The sequence below is a fragment of the Nannobrachium achirus genome (assembly GCF_963921795.1).
Source record: "Nannobrachium achirus genome assembly, chromosome: 10".
Taxonomy (NCBI): Eukaryota; Metazoa; Chordata; class Actinopteri; order Myctophiformes; family Myctophidae; genus Nannobrachium; species Nannobrachium achirus.
Genome location: NC_137819.1, coordinates 11,066,770 through 11,087,091, shown reverse-complemented (window position 1 = coordinate 11,087,091; position 20,322 = coordinate 11,066,770). Strand labels below are relative to the sequence as shown.

Sequence of the window (20,322 nt, the reverse complement as noted above, 5' to 3'; positions counted from 1 at the left end):
ACGAAATCGCTCTAAATCGACGTTAAAAAGGCCACGGGGGACGGGGGGCACGACCTCCCCCCCAAAAATGTCTCACTCTTAAAATGTTCTGGAACTTGGCAGCCCTGGATTAATGTTGGGATTAATGTTTGAACCGTGGTCCACTCCAGGCGCTGAGGTAAACGTGTTGTAGTTTGATTAAACATAACATGAGGTAAACGTGTTGTAGTTTGATTAAACATAACATGAGGTAAACGTGTTGTAGTTTGATTAAACATAACATGAGGTAAACGTGTTGTTGTAGTTTGATTAAACATAACATGAGGTAAACGTGTTGATGTAGTTTGATATATAACAACATGCCACCGAAAAAAAGATCATAGCTTATTATCTCCCAAGTAAAGCCTGTCCATGCTGTCTCCGACCACCAAACTTTTCATCAGAAAGTTCCGACTTTCCGACGTGCAGCTTAACACCAAAACGCGTCCGTTGTTGCTACCTGCTCTGCAGCATACCATGCCAACTTATATAGAAAAATAAAAACGCCTTTATAATGGATAGACCTGTGACTGCTGGTCTTTGAGTTGTTATTTTAAACCTAACCACAACCGTAAACTTAAACTAACAATAAAACAATCTCGCCATGGGAACCAAAGCGCTCAGTAAAAGGGGTGAGACCCCGTCGCTGACGGCTGTTTGCTTAACAATTTGGACCGCAACGGCGATTGCGTCATAGCAGCCGTAGTCTGCTAGTAGTAGAAACAGGCTCCTTAAATGTTAGACACTGAGACATTGATGCATTGTTGTTCTACTTCCTACAGAGTGAAACACGAAGGAGAAGATTGGCTTAATCCTCAACTTATTACCAGATGTGAGTATCTGTCTGTCTGTGTCAATATCACACATTGTCATTTTATACACTGTTGTATGCTTGGTTGACTCCTCCCCAGATGCTGTTCTGAAAACTCTTCAGGAGAGCTTCCAGGGAATTCAGGTTTCTCTGCTCTTGGCCTGGTCCTTAACACCAGCAAGACTAAGTTTAAACACACCACCAAATAACAGGCTAATAAAACATGTTTTTTATTAAAGAATGCTCACATTTGACTGAGTTGATATATATATATATATATATATATATATATATATATATATATATATATATATATATATTGTTCCAAAAACAACCGATCTACAAGCTCACCATGCATTGTGAGCTTTTGGATCGTCTATATTTGAAAATTAGACAAAAATCGCAGATCTACAAGTTCAAAATATGTAACATTGTGACAGGTTCTGAATTTGTAAAGTATGTTTTAAAAGTACAAAAAAATGTAAATTAAAAAAAGTAGGGGTTGCCACCCGTCGCATAAAATACGGATTTGTCAATTATTTGAGAATTAAAGCCATACTATGTAACTTTTTAAATACAACTAATCTTAAAATTGTCCTAACTATTAAATCGCTAAAGTTTTAGAACCCCAACTCTAAAGCCTTCTCTAAATATGTTTTCTATGATCCTGGCCGGGGACTGGATTTCCCAGCAAAATTACGTCATCTGCATCATCCGTATACGTTGTGTATAGGTTGGCCAATCACATCGCGGATCATACACACATGATACACATGATACGGCCAATCACAGCGTGTGCTGTGTCTGTTCTGGTGGGGGAGGGGGTCCCCAGATGATTAACTTAATGTGGAACATTGTTTTCTCAACAGTAAACAAACCAACATACATTATACGTGTATAGTTAAAATTATTGATTGATTATTTGGGGGGTTCCCAGTTTAATAATGATTATTGTGGGGGTCCCCAGTGTGTATTTTCCACATTGATGTCATTTCACATAAACTTCATGTAATCATATTTTCTCTAAGAATGTCACTTCTCAACCTGGAGGCTTTAAGACATCTTACTGTGTTGTCATCAGACACAGACCTGGTTGTGAGCTTGTAGATCTTACTGTGTTGTCATCAGACACAGACCTGTGAGCTTGTAGATCTTACTGTGTTGTCATCAGACACAGACCTGGTTGTGAGCTTGTAGATCTTACTGTGTTGTCATCAGACACAGACCTGGTTGTGAGCTTGTAGATCTTACTGTGTTGCCATCAGACACAGACCTGGTTGTGAGCTTGTAGATCAGTTATTTTCACTATTTTAAATGTTTAGATTTTCCACCGACAGCGACGGTGCATTTTAATTATTGGGTTGTGAGCTTGTTGATCTGCAATATAAAATCTGCAATATAAAAAAAAGATTGACTGAGTGTGTGTGTGTGTGTGTGTGTGTGTGTGTGTGTGTGTGTGTGTGTGTGTGTGTGTGTGTGTGTGTGTGTGTGTGTGTGTGTGTGTGTGTGTGTGTGTGTGTGTGTGTGTTAACTCCACGTTTAAACAAAGCCGTCGTAACTGCAGGGAAGAAAGTAGTGTTGATTTTGACAGCAGATTTTAATTTAGTTTTAGTCATAGTGGTTTGAATAAAATCCATTTAGTTTTAGTCATATTTTAGTCATCTGAAATGTTTTAGTTTTGGTCTAGTTTTAGTCGACTAAATATCATATGATTTATTTGACTAAGTTGATTTAGTCGACTAAAATGTATTTTGATGGACCTTGATGATATCATAATGGATGATTTTACGTTTGGCTGCATGCTGAATATACCGGTAGCAGATCTACAAGCTCACAACGTACCACAGCGTGACGCGTTGGCGAGCTTGTAGATCTGCCATTTTCAGCAACATTTATTTTATTTCTACTGCATCTCTTCTCCACTAGTCCCTCCCTAACATTTTAGTCTAGTTTTTATTTGTTGACTAAATTGTCAATATATTTAGTTTTAGTTTTAGTCAGAGTTTAGATTTTATTTAGTTTTCGTCAGTGAAAAAAAAAGCGAGTCGACGAACATTTAGTCATAGTTTGTTATTAATCCACGCAATCCCATACAGGATGGTGTTACGCTATCCATTTCAATAGGTTTTAGAAGTCTAAATAACAATAGACAACTTTAAGCGTATATTTGCAACGACTCGCTCTGAAATCTAACTACATCCATCTCTCAGTCCCTCCTAATTTCAACATCAGAAACCTCCGCCTATGACCCAATGCAGTGGTCCTCCTCTGTAACCTGAGATTAACTGTAGCTCGCTGCTGGATCTGACTGTTGGTTGTATTATCAGAGTAGTTATTTTGAATCTAGGATAATTAGATCCAAGGAGGTGTTTTTGAATATTAACTAAACCTTCAAATCAATATCCCAACAAGTTAGGCCACACTTAGATTATAGGTTCAACACACCCTATTTAAGCAGATCTCTATGGTTATACATTTCATAATGATGCTTATAAAAATCAGATTTTGAATGATATATTTTGCAGGTAAATTTATTAAAGAAATAAAAGCTTTTACAGAAATAGAAAAAGGCAAAAGCATTCAAAGTACATTTCAATGTTCCCAATTTAGTCTAAATCATCGTTTCCATTTTTACACTATAATGATAATAATCATCATAGTAAGAAAGCAGAATAAATTCTTATTACCCTTTCAAAGGTTAGAGATGCACCAACCGGTTGATCATTTCCAATCCATACTTTCTTTTACAGAATTAAAATTGTTAATCCTGGGGGCTCTCTCTCTGTCAGATTGGTGCAAGAGGTCTTTTGGCGTGCAACCTCTCGCTGGGGTAGAGAGCCCAATGTTCCTTCTGAAGGGGACAGTATACTGTATATACACCTCTGCCAGACTTTGTCTGGATTCACTTCCCCATAAGTGTGCCCCAAGTCGCTTCTGCATTTGTTGTTTTCCATTTCAACCAAATTTCCCCCATGTGTGTCTCTACATAACAGGATGCAAGTGTGTGGTAATCCGTATGTACATTTCTCTTCACATTTAGCCTCATTTAGCCTTCAACAACCCACAAATAATATTTTGCATCCAGCATTTAAGCAGTACAAAGATGCTTATCTTCGGCTTGATCTAAAATTAAGGGAAAACAGGGTTGAAACGCTGATCTAAAAGCCCAGTCTTTTAGACAAGTTTTAGTCAACAAAATCAACACTAAAAGAAATGTTACTAATACACGTGTGAGAGTGTGTGAGAGAGTGCGTGCGTGCATGTGTGGAAAAATAGCAGATTAAGAAGCTTGCGGTGCCGTGCTGCAAGCTTGTAGATCTGCTATTTTTGAAAAATCGTGAACATTTGTGCAGGTCTTTGAATATGTTTGACCCGATTCCATTCCAAACCGTTCTTCTAGATTAGTGGTCCTCGAACCTTTTCATGTCACGGACCCCCAAAATTACATGGATTTGGTCGCGGACCCCCATCTCAAAATGTGTTGTTGCAGGGACCCCCGGAAGCAAAGTTGGCTTTGAAAAATACACCATTCAAAGATTTGCACAAATGTTCATGCTTTTAAAAAAATAGCAGATCTACAAGCTCACAGCACGTTATTTGGTCACTGGGTGCCAGAGTAGTGGGCGGCGACCTCCACCTGTCCGGGGACCCCACAGGGGTCCTTGGGGGCTTACCAGGGGGTCCCCACTAAACTAGTTCACACAACATTTTATGTAAACTAGTTCACACAACATGTTATGTATTAATGCATATTGCTCTCTGTTGGCTATTCAAAACTAGACCAGGTCACCTGGTTCTGCCAGACCCGCAATGAAAATCAGAATGCAAGGAAGGGGTGCAGCACTGAACTAACACATGAACACACAGGAATTTATAGTCTCAGCAGCTCGTCAGCCAACTCAACTCAGCTGGTCCCGTACAGGTGACGGCACTCAAGGCAATCAGCCGAGCAAGGGAAGGGAGGGGCAGATGCGTGTGTGTGTATGAGTGTGTGTGTGTGTGTGTGAGTGTGTGTGTGTGTGCGTGCGTGTGGGTGCGTGTGTGTGTATGAGTGTGTGTGTGTGTGTGTGTGAGTGTGTGTGTGTGTGTGTGTGTGTGTGTGTGTGGGTGTGCGTGTGCGTGTGTGTGCGTGTGTGTGTGTGTGTGTGTGTGTGTGTGTGTGTGTGTGTGTGTGTGTGTGCACACTGAGGAAAAGAGGGACCGACCGACCGACCGACAGACCGACCGACAAAGCCTTTTGTAGGCCGACCCTCTGGGTCTGGCAAATACAGATCTACAAGCTCAGAGGGCGTCATTTGGTCATTTGGTGCCAGAGTAGTTGGCGGGGATCCCCCCCTGGTCCGCGGACCCCCAGGGGTCACAGATTGTGCACCAGGGGGTCCCCAGTAAACTGGTCACTGGGTGCCAGACTAGAGGGCGGTGACCTCCACCCGTCCGGGGACCCCACAGGGGTCCTTGGGGGCTTACCAGGGGGTCCCCAGTAAACTAGTTCACACATTGTATGCACTTTAACCATATCGCTCTCTATTGACTATTCAAAAATACAGATCTACAAGCCCATAGGGCATCATTAATTGGTCATTAATGATTGGTCATCATCATTTGGTCATTTGGTGCCAGATTAGTTGGCGGGGGTCCCCCCCTGGTCCGCGGACCCCCAGGGGTCACGGATTGTGCACCAGGGGGTCCCCAGTAAACTAGTTTGTGCCACATTTTATACTTTGAGCATTTTGTTCTCTATTGGCTATTCTGAAAATAGCAGATCTACAAGTTCATAGCACGTCATTTGGTCACTGGGTGCCAGAATAGTGGGCGGAAACTTCCACCCGTCCGGGGACCCCATAGGGGTCCTTGGGGGCTTACCAGGGGGTCCCCAGTAAACTAGTTCACGCCACATTTTATGCACTTTATCCATATTGCTCTGTATTGGCTATTTAAAAATAGCAGATCTACAAGCACATCATTTGGACACAGGGTGTCACACTAGGGTGCGAGGACCCCCATCCGTCCGCTTCACCCACAGGGGTCAAAATAGCAGACGTACAACCTCAGGGCGTGCTGCGAGTTTGTAGATCTGCTCTTTTTGGAAAATCCTGAAAAGGTGTGAATATTTTCACCCCATTCTATAAATATCTTCCAAATCAGTGCTTCTCAAACTTGTTCATGTCAAGGACCCCCAAAATGACACACGTTTGGCCGCGGACCCCCATCTCAAAATATCTTGTTCCAGTCACAAATGTTCGCTTTTAAAAATAATTATTCAAAGGAAAAAATACATAAAAATAAGAAATAGCAGACCTACAAGCTCGCAGCGCGGCACTCGGTGCCGCGCTGTGAGCTTGTAGATCTGCTATTTTTCAATAGTTAAAGCATAAAATAATTAATAAAGTGGTTCCATGTCTTATTTCAAGTGTGTGTGTGTGTGTGTGTGTGTGTGTGTGTGTGTGTGTGTGTGTGTGTGTGTGTGTGTGTGTGTGTGTTGTTTTATGTGTCAGTCAGTGAATGATGTATTTAATGTTTACTGTGTGTTTCTCATCAGATTTCCATCGTCTCACTCTGGACACAAACACAGCACACAGACTCCTCTCAGTGTCTGACAACAACAGGAAGGTGACACGTGGTGAGGGACAGGATCAATCATATCCTGAACATCCTGACAGGTTTGATGAACTGCGTCAGGTTCTGTGTACAGAGGGTCTGACTGGACGCTGTTACTGGGAGGTAGAGTGCAGTGGATATGTTAGGATAGCAGTGACTTATAGAGGAATCAGCAGGAAAGGAATTGGTGCTGACTGTAGGCTTGGAAACAATAACATGTCCTGGAGACTGGACTGTGATGGTCACGGTGGTAACAGTTACAGGGTCATACACAATAGTAAGCAGACTGTCCTCCCTGTCACAGCCTCTAGGGGGGGCTCCAACAGAGTAGCAGTGTTTGTGGACTGTCCTGCTGGGATTCTGTCCTTCTACACAGTGTCATCTGACTCACTGGCACATCTGTACACCTTCCAAAATACATTCACTGAACCTCTCTATGCTGGGTTCGGGTTCTGGTCTGACCCCTCCTCAGTGTGTCTGTGTGAGCAGAGATAGAGTCTCTATGTGAGGGTGACATCAGGTCGCCATGGTTACTCAACATGTTTGAGTGAGTGCAGGTTGTCATGGTTACCACATCATGGACTCCATATTTGGGCATGATTGACACGTGACATCACAGTGACATCATCATGATGATGTAATCAGCAGCACAGTGACATCACACATTACAGCTCCTGTAGATTCAGTGTTTCTCTGACGTTGTCATGACAACAACCCCATGTGTTTGACCTTTGACCCCGGACCCCCATGAGAAAAGATTTGTGTAGTTAAAAATGTTACAAATTATATAAAAGAAACACAAACATTTTCCCTAAAATAGCAGATCTACAAGTTCACAGCGCGGCACTGAGTGCAGAGTCCCTGAGCTTGTACCGGTAGATCTGGTATTTTTGAAAAATCGTGAACACTACTTTTTTTTACCAGATTCTGCTAAATCAGTGGTTCTCAAACCTTTTTCATGTCAAGGACCCCCAAAATTACATGTAATTGGTCGCTGACCCCCCCCCCCCCCCCCCCCCATCTCAAAATGTGTTGTTCCAGGGACCCCCAGAAGCAAAGTTTGCTTTTAAAAATATACATTCAAAGGTTTGCACAAATGTTCATGGTTTAAAAAAAATAGCAGATCCCCCCATCTCAAAATGTGTTGTTCCAGGGACCCCCAGAAGCAAAGTTTGCTTTTAAAAAAATACATTCAAAGGTTTGCACAAATGTTCATGGTTTAAAAAAAATAGCAGATCTACAAGCTCACAGCGCGTCATTTGGTCTTTTCGTGCTAGAGTGGTGATCGGTGACCTCCATGTGTCTGGGGACCCCACAATGGTCGTGGACTGTTTACCAGGGGGTCCCCAGGAAAAGTAGTTAACATAGCATCACAATCATTTGAACCACTTTATCCATTTGTATGTTGGCTATTCAAAAACAGCAGATCTACAAGCTCAAAAAAGGTTAAACTTTCTTTTAAATATACAAATGTTTTTTGGGGGTCCCTGATACAAATATGTTCAAATGGGGGTCCCTGGTCAAATCCATATTAATGTCAAACTCTATGGTATAAAATGAGTCATCACCACAGGGAGCTTTAGATCTTAGATTAGATCAGATAGAAGTGCACAAACCTCCACTCCACACATTTATAAATATGTATCATAAATACTGTCCATCAATGATGATGATGTAAATATCAGTGTCATACTTGTGTCTCTTATGTTGATACAAACTCATATTTTATGTGTATTTTATTTTTGATATTTTTTATACAACAGACAGAGATAAACTGTATATTTGATCATGTAATTGTCACAGTATCAATATTGTTTCTTGTATATAAACCTTTATACTGAACCACTTGAACCCCATACACTTTATTGACTGGGGTTCCCCAGGGTTCTGTAATTGGTCCCCTGCTTTTCCCCCACCTCTACACCAGATCTCTTGGGTGAAAATAGCAGATCTACAAGCCATCTAATAGCTAAGATCTACATCACAAAGTGACACATTGTGAGCAGTGTTCATTTTGATAGCAAATTATTGTGTCATATTTTAATCATACTGTTTTTCTTATTATATATTTTTTTTGTCTAGTTTTAGTTGACTAAATGTCATAGCATTTTAGTTGACCAGATCAACCGTTTATTTAGATAAATAAACGAGCTCACAGCGTGTCTGTGTTGTGTTGTGTAGATCGGCTATTTTCAGAGAGAGCAACACCCGAGTGCAACCAAACATAAAATGACTTGTCTTTTAGTTCTACTGGATCTCTTCTCCACTTGTCCCTCCCTGACATTTTAGTCTGGTTTTTATTTGTTGATGAAATGTTCAATATATTTTGTCAGATTGTTGTTAATCACTCTGGATTCAAACATCTGCTGAATGTGTTGTTAATGAACTCAAATCAATCATTGTTTATTCATTGATTCATTATCAGATCATTATTTCCTCACTCATTCCATTATTGTGCTTTCATTGAATATTAATGTGATGCTGTTCTCATTGTTCACATGTTATTTTATGATCATGTTTAGAAGTAATAATTGTTTAATAAATTGATCGTTGACAGTCTGTCGTTGTTCCTGTGTATTAATATTCATAGTGTTGTCATGACAACATGGCCACAGCTCATTGGTCATGTATAATAACTAGGTTGGATCTCATTGGTCATGTATAATAACTAGGTTGGAAACAAAGGTCTCGTGTTCATGATTCGCTGCAATCCTGGATTGCTTGGTTCGAGGCTTAACATAATTGTTACAAATATTTTTGTAAAAGTCTATTGGGAAAATGAATGACGATTTTTAAGTGGCACCAGTAAACCACTTCCGCTGCGATGCTCTATATGTACATGGTACGTAACGTACCGATAGTAGGCTACTGTATCTACCATCTGTACTGACAAGAACACAGTAGCCTGGGTCATAGCAGGTCACAGGTCACTAGATACAAAGCTTACTACCAACTGTAAAGTGGTCAAACTGTTAACTTATTCACTAGGCAAATTAGACCCAAAAAATAATAATGTTGTGACTTAAAGGCCTTTGCAGAGAGGGTCTGATTTCCCACACGGGGGAAAAATGACAATATTGTCAGAATTTGTCACAAATTGGGACCCGGTGTGCATGGTGTCATAGAGAAACCTTGTGTTCATTAATGAGTACCTGAGACCAAAAAGTCCATATTTTAAAATGTTGAATATAGATATTGTTTTGATTTACCAGACTGTAAACCACAAACTAGATGTTTTTAATCTGTTACATTCTTAATGCACTCCCATCTCATTGTGTTGAATTAGATTTCTTTTTTTTTTTTTTTTACTTAACTCATAGATACTAGGAATTATAAGACATAATACTTATGGGAAGTGGAAAAACAGTATATCTCTAACAGTTTGTGGAACAACAGTATAATATTGATATATGATCTCACTCTCTAATTGACAAACAAACAGATAGGGGAAACGGATGACATCACAGTATCAAGGTATCGTGATGTCTGATTGTCTGACATGCTTACATCAGTTGATGAGTACCTCGGACAAGTACTTCAATGGGAAAACCCTTAGAGAAAAGATTACACCAGATGATGATGAGTAAAAAACACCAAGAAGTGTGTTGCCCTGCAGGGAAACCACACTAATCAATAAGTAGTGAAAATAGATCTGTGTTGTGAGCTTGTAGATCTGCTATTTTCACTAGTTTGGGTCCCGGGCAAACGTCTAATCTCTCTTTCGGGTCTCGACATGAAAAGTTTGGCCGATACCGATACGTGGCTGATATTATTATTATTAGGTAATTTAAGGAGCCTGTTTCTACTACCGCGACGTGAGGCGGGACTACGGCTGCAAAGATCTACAAACTCATAGCACGTATTTTGGTCGTTTCGTGTCAGAATGGTGTTCGGTGACCTCCATGCGTCTGGGGACCCCACAAGGGTCATGGACTGCGTACCAGGGGGTCCCCAGTAAAAAACACCGTTGTCCTGAAGTTGGAGGTGTACCGCTCCGGGTGGTGCTCGTACTCCAGCGGGTCGTAGATGCCGTCGCTCTTCCTCACGAGGTGGTGATGGCGACTCAGGACCGTGGCGTACACTTTGGTCGTGTCTCCGGTTTCAGGGACGTCTTTCAACTCGTGAGGTTCGACGTATTCCACCGGGAGCTCGTTGAAGATGTCCTGAGCGCCTTTGGAGACGTTGCCTGTGCCGGTGAAACAGAACGTGACGGGGCTGATGGATTTGGGCATGAGTCCCGTGGAGATCTCGTAGCCGCAATCCCTCACCGCTTGGATGGCCTGGTAGACGTTCCTGTAGTTATGAGCCATGCCGATATGCATAGGGGTGTGGTGGCCGAGAGCGAGGAAGCGCAACCCTAAACCGTGCAGGACGTTGATCATTCCTGCAACGCCGGCCCACTGTCCAAACGCCACCAGGCCAAACCCGTTAGCGTCCACCATCTTCTCGTAGTCGATCAGACGCACTTCCTTTCTCAGAATGTCGTCCAGGAGTCCCATGTTTGCTTCCTGTGCCTTGATGGTGTGGGAGAAGAAAACGTAGGTTTTCCTGGGGTAGACCTTTTCCTCCGGGGGTCTTTTCACGCCGATGATCAACGACGCCTCGGAAATGTCCTCTTGAATGGCGGCGCCTGCTTTCTCATAATACTTCTGGTGAATGGCCCTCCGGTTGGACGGCTGCACCAGGACCTTGTGCCCGGCCTGGGTCAGCTCCTGAACGTGTCGTGGCGCCAGCGGCGCCCTCCTCTCCCACGGGTTGATGTCCTCGCGGCGGATGGCGAGGACACTCTTATGGTGCTCATAGCGCCGCTGGCTACCGAGGCAGGCCCTCGTGGTTCTCCTGCTCTGGTGACTCAGAACTCTGAACATGGCATCAATAAGTATTGAGTCTGACTCGTGCTTTATGAATTATCTTACTATTACGGTGAAACCTGCACACAGAACACCATATATGGGCATAAACGGGTGAAACAGTGCCCAAATCTGGAGATAACTGACAACAGTGATACCGCCGGGAAAGGCTCGATTTTCTATGTGTCATTAGTTTGACTAAGGGTTAGGGTTAGGTTTAGGCATAGTTTTACTGGGGCTAAGGTTTGGCATAGTTTCATTCACCAGGTTAGCATTCACCAGCATCAAACTAATGGGACGTCGAACAAATGCTACGTCGCAATAACGACACACTCCCGATACCGCCGCCATGGTAACAGCCGCATGCTGAAACAGTGCCCAAATTTGGAGATGACTGACATCACTGATACGTCTGGGTTCTCCAGCATTACTTCTGAGACTCCTACATTCAATCCCTCATATACTGTGCTGTGTGCACAGCCCCAGGGCAAGGACCGATTAATAATTTTATAAATTTATAAAGCCATGCCAAAGTCAGACTCAATAAAATACATGATAGTCTTGATCCAAGGCTAGTAAAGTAAATAAAGTAATGGTTTATCCACCGAGCATTTTTGGCGCTATTTAAGGATGTCTAAAATACGTCTAATGGCTAGGCTTGTTTGCACAACATACAAAATGAGCGGACAGAGATACTCCTGAAGTCTGTAACTGTGAGAGGGAACACATGGAACCATAGCAACTCTGCTCATTCCCATCCCTCTATAAATCCCACCCAAGGGGTGTGGTGTCATAACCCTGACCTCACCAGGCCCTATATGGAGTTAAGGGGTGTGGTGTTGTACCTCTGACCTCACCAGGCCCTATATGGAGTTAAGGGGTGTGGTGTCGTACCTCTGACCTCACCAGGCCCCGCCCTATATGGAGTTAAGGGGTGTGGTGTCGTACCTCTGACCTCACCAGGCCCTTATATGGAGTGTGCATACAGTATGTCCTTGTATGGACCGTTCTGTCGGTGATATCAGCTGCTCATCATCAAACCCCACTGGTTATCTTCATGCTTTTTTGCTCTCGTGTACAAGTAAGAACCTCAGGGTGACAAGCGACCTCGCCCTAAAGGGCAAGGTCACGCCATGTCTTGGCCGGCTGGCCAGTGATGTATATCGAGCCAGTTACCCATATATGGATATGAAGTCCTGTTAGATATGGGCTTAATATTGATGACATCAGGGATCTCCATATATGGGCATAAAGTGGTTCCCATGACATCACAACATACAATCCCTTTTATGCCCATACATCATGTATGATACATGGTGTGATACATCCCTGTCTGAACCAGTCACACCACTGTGATGCCACCTGTTTATGCCCATATATGGAGATCCCTGCTCTGAGTATCTGACATCACTGTTACAGTGTCAGGTGTTACACATACATAAGGCAGGGCCGGCTGCGGGATGAAATGACTAAGGGGGCTTTTGAAAATTGTGAGGGGGCACATATTTTTTATATAGGCTAGTAATAATGAACATTATTTTTTATTATCTATAATACCTACAACAGATGCCAGTTTTATAATAATAAAATATAATAATAATATTCAGCCAATATTTGTGTTGTTTTTGATATTTTCTTGACTTTACATATATAAACTGATGGGGCACAACTTGCAACTGAGGGTGCAATGCCCCCCCAGTTTTTTGAAAAACCCTATGTTACTATGTCAGCAATCTGGCCAGCCATCGTCAAAGAAAAGGTCCTTTTCACTTAACTGGAGCTCAGTTAGTCTGTTCTTGAGAGACTATTATGTCAGTGGCTCTCAAACCTTTTCATGTGAAGGACCCCTGTAAAAAAAAATCGTATCTCAAAATATCTAGTTCCAAGGACCACCCAGAAGCAAAATTTGAGTTACAAACGTTCGCTCTAAAAATACATATATTCAAAGATTTTCACGACTTTATCAAAAATAGCAGATCTACAAGCTCGCAGCGCGGCACTCGGTGCCGCGCTGTGAGCTTGTATATCTGCTATTTTTCAACAGTTAAAGCAGTCAATAATTCTAGGCCTAAATGGGTTAAAGCAATAACAGACACACTCAGAGTCCTCTACAACTTCTCAGACAGTATCCAACAGCGCTCAAACAAATGAACATGGGTGTGCAAAAAACAAAGACACCACTCAGACATCAGTGCAGTAGGAGCGAGATCATTTAGCGACCTACAACCGGGTCGCGACGTGGTCGGTAGTTTTCAGCAACCGGGTCGCTAAATCGAGCGACCGGGTCGCTAAATCACCGACCGCGCCGCTAAATCGACCGACCCGGTCGCTAAATCTACCGACCTGCCTTTAGTTTTAGGTCGGTAGATTTAGCGACCCGGTCGGAAGATTTTGCGCCCCAGTCGGTCGATTTAGCGACCCGGTCGCTCGCTTTAGCGACGCGGTCGGTGATTTAGCGACGCGGTCGGTGATTTAGCGACCCGGTCGGGAGGTTGCGTGGCAGGTTAGCCTAACTGAGGTAACGGTCGGGAGGTTGCGTGGCAGGTTAGCCTAACTGAGGTAAGGTTACTGAGGTTAGGTTTAGGGTTAGGGTTAGGGTTAGTAGGTCGGTGGAAGCGACCATGCACCGGTCGGTGGATTTACCTACCCGGTCGCTGGATTAGCGTCCCAGTCGGTGGAATTAGCGTCCCGGTCGATGGAATTAGCGTCCCAGTCGGTCGATTTAGCGACCCGGTCGCTCGCTTTAGTGCCGCGGTCGGTGATTTAGCGACCCGGTCGCTCCATTTAGCGACCCGGTCGCTCGCTTTAGTGCCGCGGTCGGTGATTTAGCGACCCGGTCGCTCCATTTAGCGACCCGGTCGCTCGATTTTGCGACCCGGTCGCTGAAAACTACCGACCACGTCGCGACCCGGTTGTAGGTCGCTAAATGATCTCGCCCTCTCTCCATCAGTGATTCAGTTGTGTCACCACAGATTACACCAACCAAATGATTCCACGTGATAAATAAAATCCAATACTCCAGCACTAGAGATGCATTCTCTTTTATCTTGGCATTGTCTTGCTGACCGGGTGTAAAACATAATAAAAATAAAATAAAAGTTCTCAGACATCAGGAACAGCACCTTGCAGTTTGGTTTGGTGGAAATCACTGCATCTGCTCTCTAAGGGTTGGCGTTTGTTCCAACTACCTGAAATATTATTAATAAATAAGCCACACCCAGAACAAGATTACAATCTCACGGTGTATGGTACATGTACAGCTGTTTGTGTTTGAACACCTGTATTATTAGTATATGTATATGAGCTGTTTGTCATATAAAAAAAAAAAAAGTATTTTGATGGCGTCGTAATGGCTGGTTGCATCTGCTATTTTCGTGGTTTCATGGTTTTACCAAATCAACACCAGAACAAAGTGAGTCCCTCCTCAGTTCAATAAGGTGACGCATCTTTTAGTCTCCAAATAAGGAACGGTTCTCTGTTTCGAGGTACGGTCGACAAACCCTGCTGCTCTCTCATGCTGTTCCTCTTCCATGCATGAAGCGTAAAGCCTGGTTACGACCATGGGCTGATACGGCATAGAACGGTGCTACTTCCGCCGGGAGAATTTCACCGGATGTTGACGCATGACGCAGCACTTCCGCCACTTCCGGTGTCTACAGGTTCATGCCATTCACATCGCATATTGTGGCCAGGGTGGTGGAATAGTTACTGTGTGTTTAACAGGGACATCATAGGACAGTGTGTAGAACAGTTGCTGAATGATTAACAGGGACATGAGACATGACGTGTGATGATGTGTCAGTGGAAAAGTTACTGAATCCATTTCACTTTCTCTGACTCGTGCAAATTCAACCCAAATGAAGTGAAAAAAAAAAAGTGAACCGTTTCGATGGCATATCAAACTTAATAATATTGTGCTGCCAATTTGACCTAACTACAGAGGAGGCTCCAACACAAGGAGATGGCGACACAGAGTCAGTCACACCCAAGTGGGTGAGTTGTGTCCAGCTAATGATCATTCATCGTTAATTGGACCTCCATAAAACTTGGTACAAAAACATGTAACACAATCAATAATAAATATACTCAGCAATGATTGAAACAATAATAATAAAAAAGGCACACAGACCTAAAAATGTGTGATATCATCATCATCAACCATCACTGAAAACCCAACTCATCGCCATCCATCGTTCAATGAACAACACACTCTATCAGTAGTGGAATAGATATGATTAAAATAAAATATAATAAAGAAAGTCCATTTAAATAAGTGTTAGTGTGGAAACATAATTGGCACAACAAAAGCCAGCCTGAATCAAGTCATTATTATCTAGAGCAGGGGTCAGCAACCTTTTTGAAATGAAATGCCATGTTTTTATTTTCTATCTAGATCATACATGGGCAACTGGCGGCCCGGGGGCCACATGCGGCCCCCAACTTCACTTAATGCAGCCTGCAGGAATACTGATATATTATCGGTTTCAGCTGTTATAATTCCAAACCAAACGTGCTAACATGACCAGCTTTAATTATTTTAGTCTACTGTATATTAGTATCTTGATGACTAGCCTACTAGTCATCTATAACTAGCCTACTACTAGTCTTTTTTTTATGTCCAACGCATTTGTATTTAAGTTCATAAAGTAAGAAGTAACATAAGAACCTGTACACGCATTTGAAGTGAAATAAAACAAATACTTTTCAGGATTCTAATTAAAACATAGCAAAAATAGCCGATCTACAAGCTCAAAACGCGTCTTGAGCTTGTAGATCGGCTATTTTTGCTATTTTTGACTGTATATGCAATAGTGGCCCTCTCCATCATCAAAGTTGCCCACCCCTGTTCTAGATAGTCAGTGTGCCATGTCAACATAAAATGTAATGACACCCCATCAAACATTCTGACATATTTTGATTGTCAGGACATTGTTATAACGATCATTAGACTCAAGAGGAAGAACCCACCTACGTATATCCCAGACTCCTCCCCCAGCCAAAGTTCAGCATTTTAATGAATGTAGAATTATGTGCAGGATGTAATTTTAGGTGGCTTAATTTAATTGACCACATTTAAATCAACATTTGATTTTAAAATATAGATCCTCTCACACACTTCTGCCAGTGTGCCAGTCAGTGATCACCCTCCCCTGTGCTAAGGTTGCCAACCCCTGGTGTAGAGTGTTCATTCAATGGTAAACATTGACCCGTCATTATGGTCCAAATCACTGTTTAAGAATGAAATGAATACTAAGGATTACCTTAGTGTGTAACCATGTGACCTTTGACCTTCTACTCACCGAATGCCGCGCTGCGAGCTTGTAGATCTGCTATTTTTGAAAAATCATGATTTTTATTTTGCAAATCTTTGAATATATCTAAAATATTTGCTTCTGGGGGGTCCCTGGATCAACATATTTTGAGATGAGGGGTCCGTGGCCAAATACATGTAATTTTGGGCGTCCTTGACATGAAAAAGTTTGAGAAGCACTGATTTGGAAGAAGGATTTAGAGGACATTTATAGAATCGGGTCAAAAATATTCAAAGACTTGCACAAATGTTTTTTTCCAAGAATAGCAGATCTACAAGCTCGCAGCAGGGGTTGTGCTCTACTTGTCTCTTTGTGGCAGCTTGGGATGTGGGTGAGATGGGATGTTGTGTCTAAAGGCAGCTCTCCACCAAACAGACTGCTGCAGATCACTACAGACTGACTGGCAGTCCAATGAAGTTGGAGTCGGGAGATCAGTCGGTCGGAAAGTGCGAAAGAAATTATTTAAGAGCTGACACCGACAAGACGGCTACGGTGGTGCTAAAAATAGCCTTTATGGCTTGTGTCAAGGAAATTGTGAAGTGTGTAGTAAAACATTGTAATGAACAAAAATGTTATTTGATTATAACTGTCTTTTCAAACTGTGTGAATACTCTGTGTGACTGTTTCCCATGGGTGGATCTCCTGCAGCTGTTAACCTATTCTCGATATAGCCTAGTGATGTGAGTTCTTATATCCTGGTTCAAAATGTGTTGTCACCTGTGCCTTGTTTAGATAAGCTATTAGGACTAGTAGCTGCAACAGGCGCTGTCTATCAAAGGGTGTTAAAATTAGGCCTGGCCTTAAGAGTATAATAGATAGCTGTATGACTTGTAGAGACAGTAAGATACCCAGGCCGCTGCTGGGGAGAAGGAGCTCTGTACCGAAGCACAAGGCTGAGGGCAGAGAAGGTTTTATACTTGAGTTGCTTCATGCTGTTTTAAATGGACTTGTTGCTATTGTCTCTAATAAACAGAACATCTACTATCACCTTGGATTGGACATCATATTTCTCTTTAACACTTGATGTATTTTTCAACAACTAGCCCGCTGCTATCCGACGGCTCTTAAGCCGGCCGAACGTGCTCGGTCGGCTTTCGACGCTTCCCTACGACTTGCGAAGCCGACGCGGCAGTGCACCCACTGCCCGTTCAACGGCAGAATTATGGCAACCGACGATTTCTGCCGCGTACCGCCGGCGGTGCTGTGCAGAGCTACCTTTAGACACTCCTATACACTGGACGTAACACTCCTTTTACACTTCACAGCTTCCCCCAACTGTATTGTAAGGGGATATCTTAAAAAGTCCTGGAATAAATTCCTTACCAAAAACCTTCTTCACCAATGTGTTTGTAAATGTCTCTAGTAACACATCTCACAAAGACTGAAATTCAGTTTCCCTAGGAGAATCCTTGACAGCTGCTGAAAGTTGGGCTCCCATTAACTTAACTATACAGGATAAACACACACCAAAATAAATATGCTTTAAGTAGCATGTGAGGGGTCAAACAAGAGCTTTTTCATGATTCTGAATCCATTGCAAGCATTTGTTTTGCACGAAAAACATTCCTCTGCCAAAAAAACCCGACAAAACTATGGTTTAGTGATGAAACTAGTGAAACTAGGGATTTGAGGGAGCCGCCTTTAACCCAAGGAATGTTTTTTTTAGATGTGATACTAGACACCTTTACAAACACATTGGTGAAGAAAGTTTTTGGTAAGGAATTTATTCCAGGATATGACACTATTTCTGAAGATATCCCCTTACTATGTAGGCCGGCTCACCGCGCGTCAAACACCCATGACACAGGGAGCCGCCGTGATTGTAACACAAACACCCTCAACCTCCAGGGCGTGGGCATATTTTGGCCACTTCAGAAGCCTTTTATTACCGCGTCACCACGACCGCGTCGGCGTGGTGGAGAAGCGTCCGGGTCAGTTTGTGGACTGAGGCCCTCGTGGTCAAAAGGTGGCAAAGAGGAGCGTTCCGGAAATCTGGGACGCGATCGGCACCAACGTGTCGCCCCCTCAGTGGTCGAATACTCAAAACCACAGGAGGCCAGTGAATAAATATATATAAAAAAATAAGAACAAATCAATCAATATCAAATGAAAGGTGATAAATATAATGTGTGATAGCAGTAGTGTTCTAACGATGCACTCTCAGGACTCTTATGTTTTTGTTTTTAGTTTGTTTGTGTTTTTTTTAATTCTTGTCAAAGCACTTATTTGTTTTTCTTCTTTTCAATACGCCGCTCATGACATCATCTTTAATGGACGAAGCGCCTCGCGGTCGCGAGGCGACCCTTTACGTACACTATGATACAAATAACCACAGTTTACTCTTTCTCTCTCTCTCTCCCACCTCCCAGTCTTCCCACAAATATTTCCTTCTCCGTCGTTCTGCTCCATCCCCGCTCTCTCTCTCTCTCTCTCTCTCTCTCTCTCTCTCTCTCTCTCCCGTAGACTTGGCCAGTAGTTCTCAACCTTTTCAGGCCGCGAGCCCCAAAAGAAACATATTTTAACTGGGGACCCCCCCACTCTACAAGCACTAAGAGTTGAGGCACAACATTTTGTATAACACAGCAGATCTGCTATTTTCACAATTTCTGCCTCTAATATTTGACAATTTGGCCAATGTTTAATTTGTCATTTTAGAGGTATTAAAAAGTCCTTAAATTGTCACTTTAGAAATGGGCAGATTCCTTCTATACACCTAAACTTTACGTTGGTTTGTTTACTGTTGAGAGAGAAAACAATGTTGCACATTAAGTTAATCATCTGGGGACCCCCCTGGGGGTCCCGACCCACAGGTTGAGAACCACTGGACTTTGGGCGATCACACCAAATGTACTTGCTCCACCCACTCCTCCTGCTCCAGCCACTCCTCCTCCTCTGGTGATTGGTCCTCGTCCGGCTGAGGGTGGTGCTGCTGGTGGTGGTGTTTGAGGTGTGTCTCGTCGCCCCGCTCGTCCCGTGCGTCGCCCCGTGCGTCGGTGTCGTCTCCCTGGATGTGTGTGAGCGAGGAGGAGAGCGTGGAGGCGGCGTGAGTCCAGTCGGCTGCAAAAATAGCAGATTAACAAGGTCGCGGTGCTGTGCTGCAAGCTTGTTGATCTGCTATTTTTTTTAAATCATGAACATTTGTGCAGGTCTTTGAATATTTTTGACCCGATTCCATTCCAAACCGTTCTTCTAGATTAGTGGTCCTCGAACCTTTTCATGTCACGGACCCCCAAAATTACATTGATTTGGTCGCGGACCCCGTCTCAAAATGTGTTGTTGCAGGGACCCCCGGAAGCAAAGTTGGCTTTGAAAAATACACCATTCAAAGGTTTGCACAAATGTTCATGCTTTTAAAAAAATAGCAGATCTACAAGCTCACAGCACGTTATTTGGTCACTGGGTGCCAGAGTAGTGGGCGGCGACCTCCACCTGTCCGGGGACCCCACAGGGGTCCTTGGGGGCTTACCAGGTGGTCCCCAGTAAACTAGTTCACGCAACATTTTATGTATTAATGCATATTGCTCTCTGTTCGCTATTCAAAAATACAGATCTACAAGTTCATAGCGCATCATTTGGTCACTGGGTGCCAGACTAGTGGGCGGAAACTTCCACCCGTCCGGGGACCCCACAGGGGTCCTTGGGGGCTTACCAGGGGGTCCCCAGTAAACTAGTTCACGCCACATTTTATGTACTTTATCCATATTGCTCTGTTGGCTATTCAAAAATACAGATC

The 20,322-nt window shown here is 43.1% G+C and overlaps 2 protein-coding genes across 4 annotated transcripts in view; one reads left to right on the top strand and one right to left on the bottom strand.

The window, feature by feature from the left end:
• Positions 1–11,295, bottom strand: part of LOC308293406 (alpha-aminoadipic semialdehyde synthase, mitochondrial-like) — a gene marked incomplete at both ends in the record, with an annotated part of 205,770 nt that extends 194,475 nt beyond the window's left edge. Inside the window, one exon of the mRNA XM_080735903.1 lies at positions 11,167–11,295. Within this exon, the coding sequence (XP_080592029.1) occupies positions 11,167–11,295 (129 nt within the window). The remainder of the gene's footprint in view (positions 1–11,166) is intronic.
• Positions 1–20,322, top strand: part of LOC308293400 (NACHT, LRR and PYD domains-containing protein 3-like) — a 323,097-nt gene that overhangs the window by 300,110 nt on the left and 2,665 nt on the right. The gene's annotated exons all lie outside the window — the stretch shown is intronic.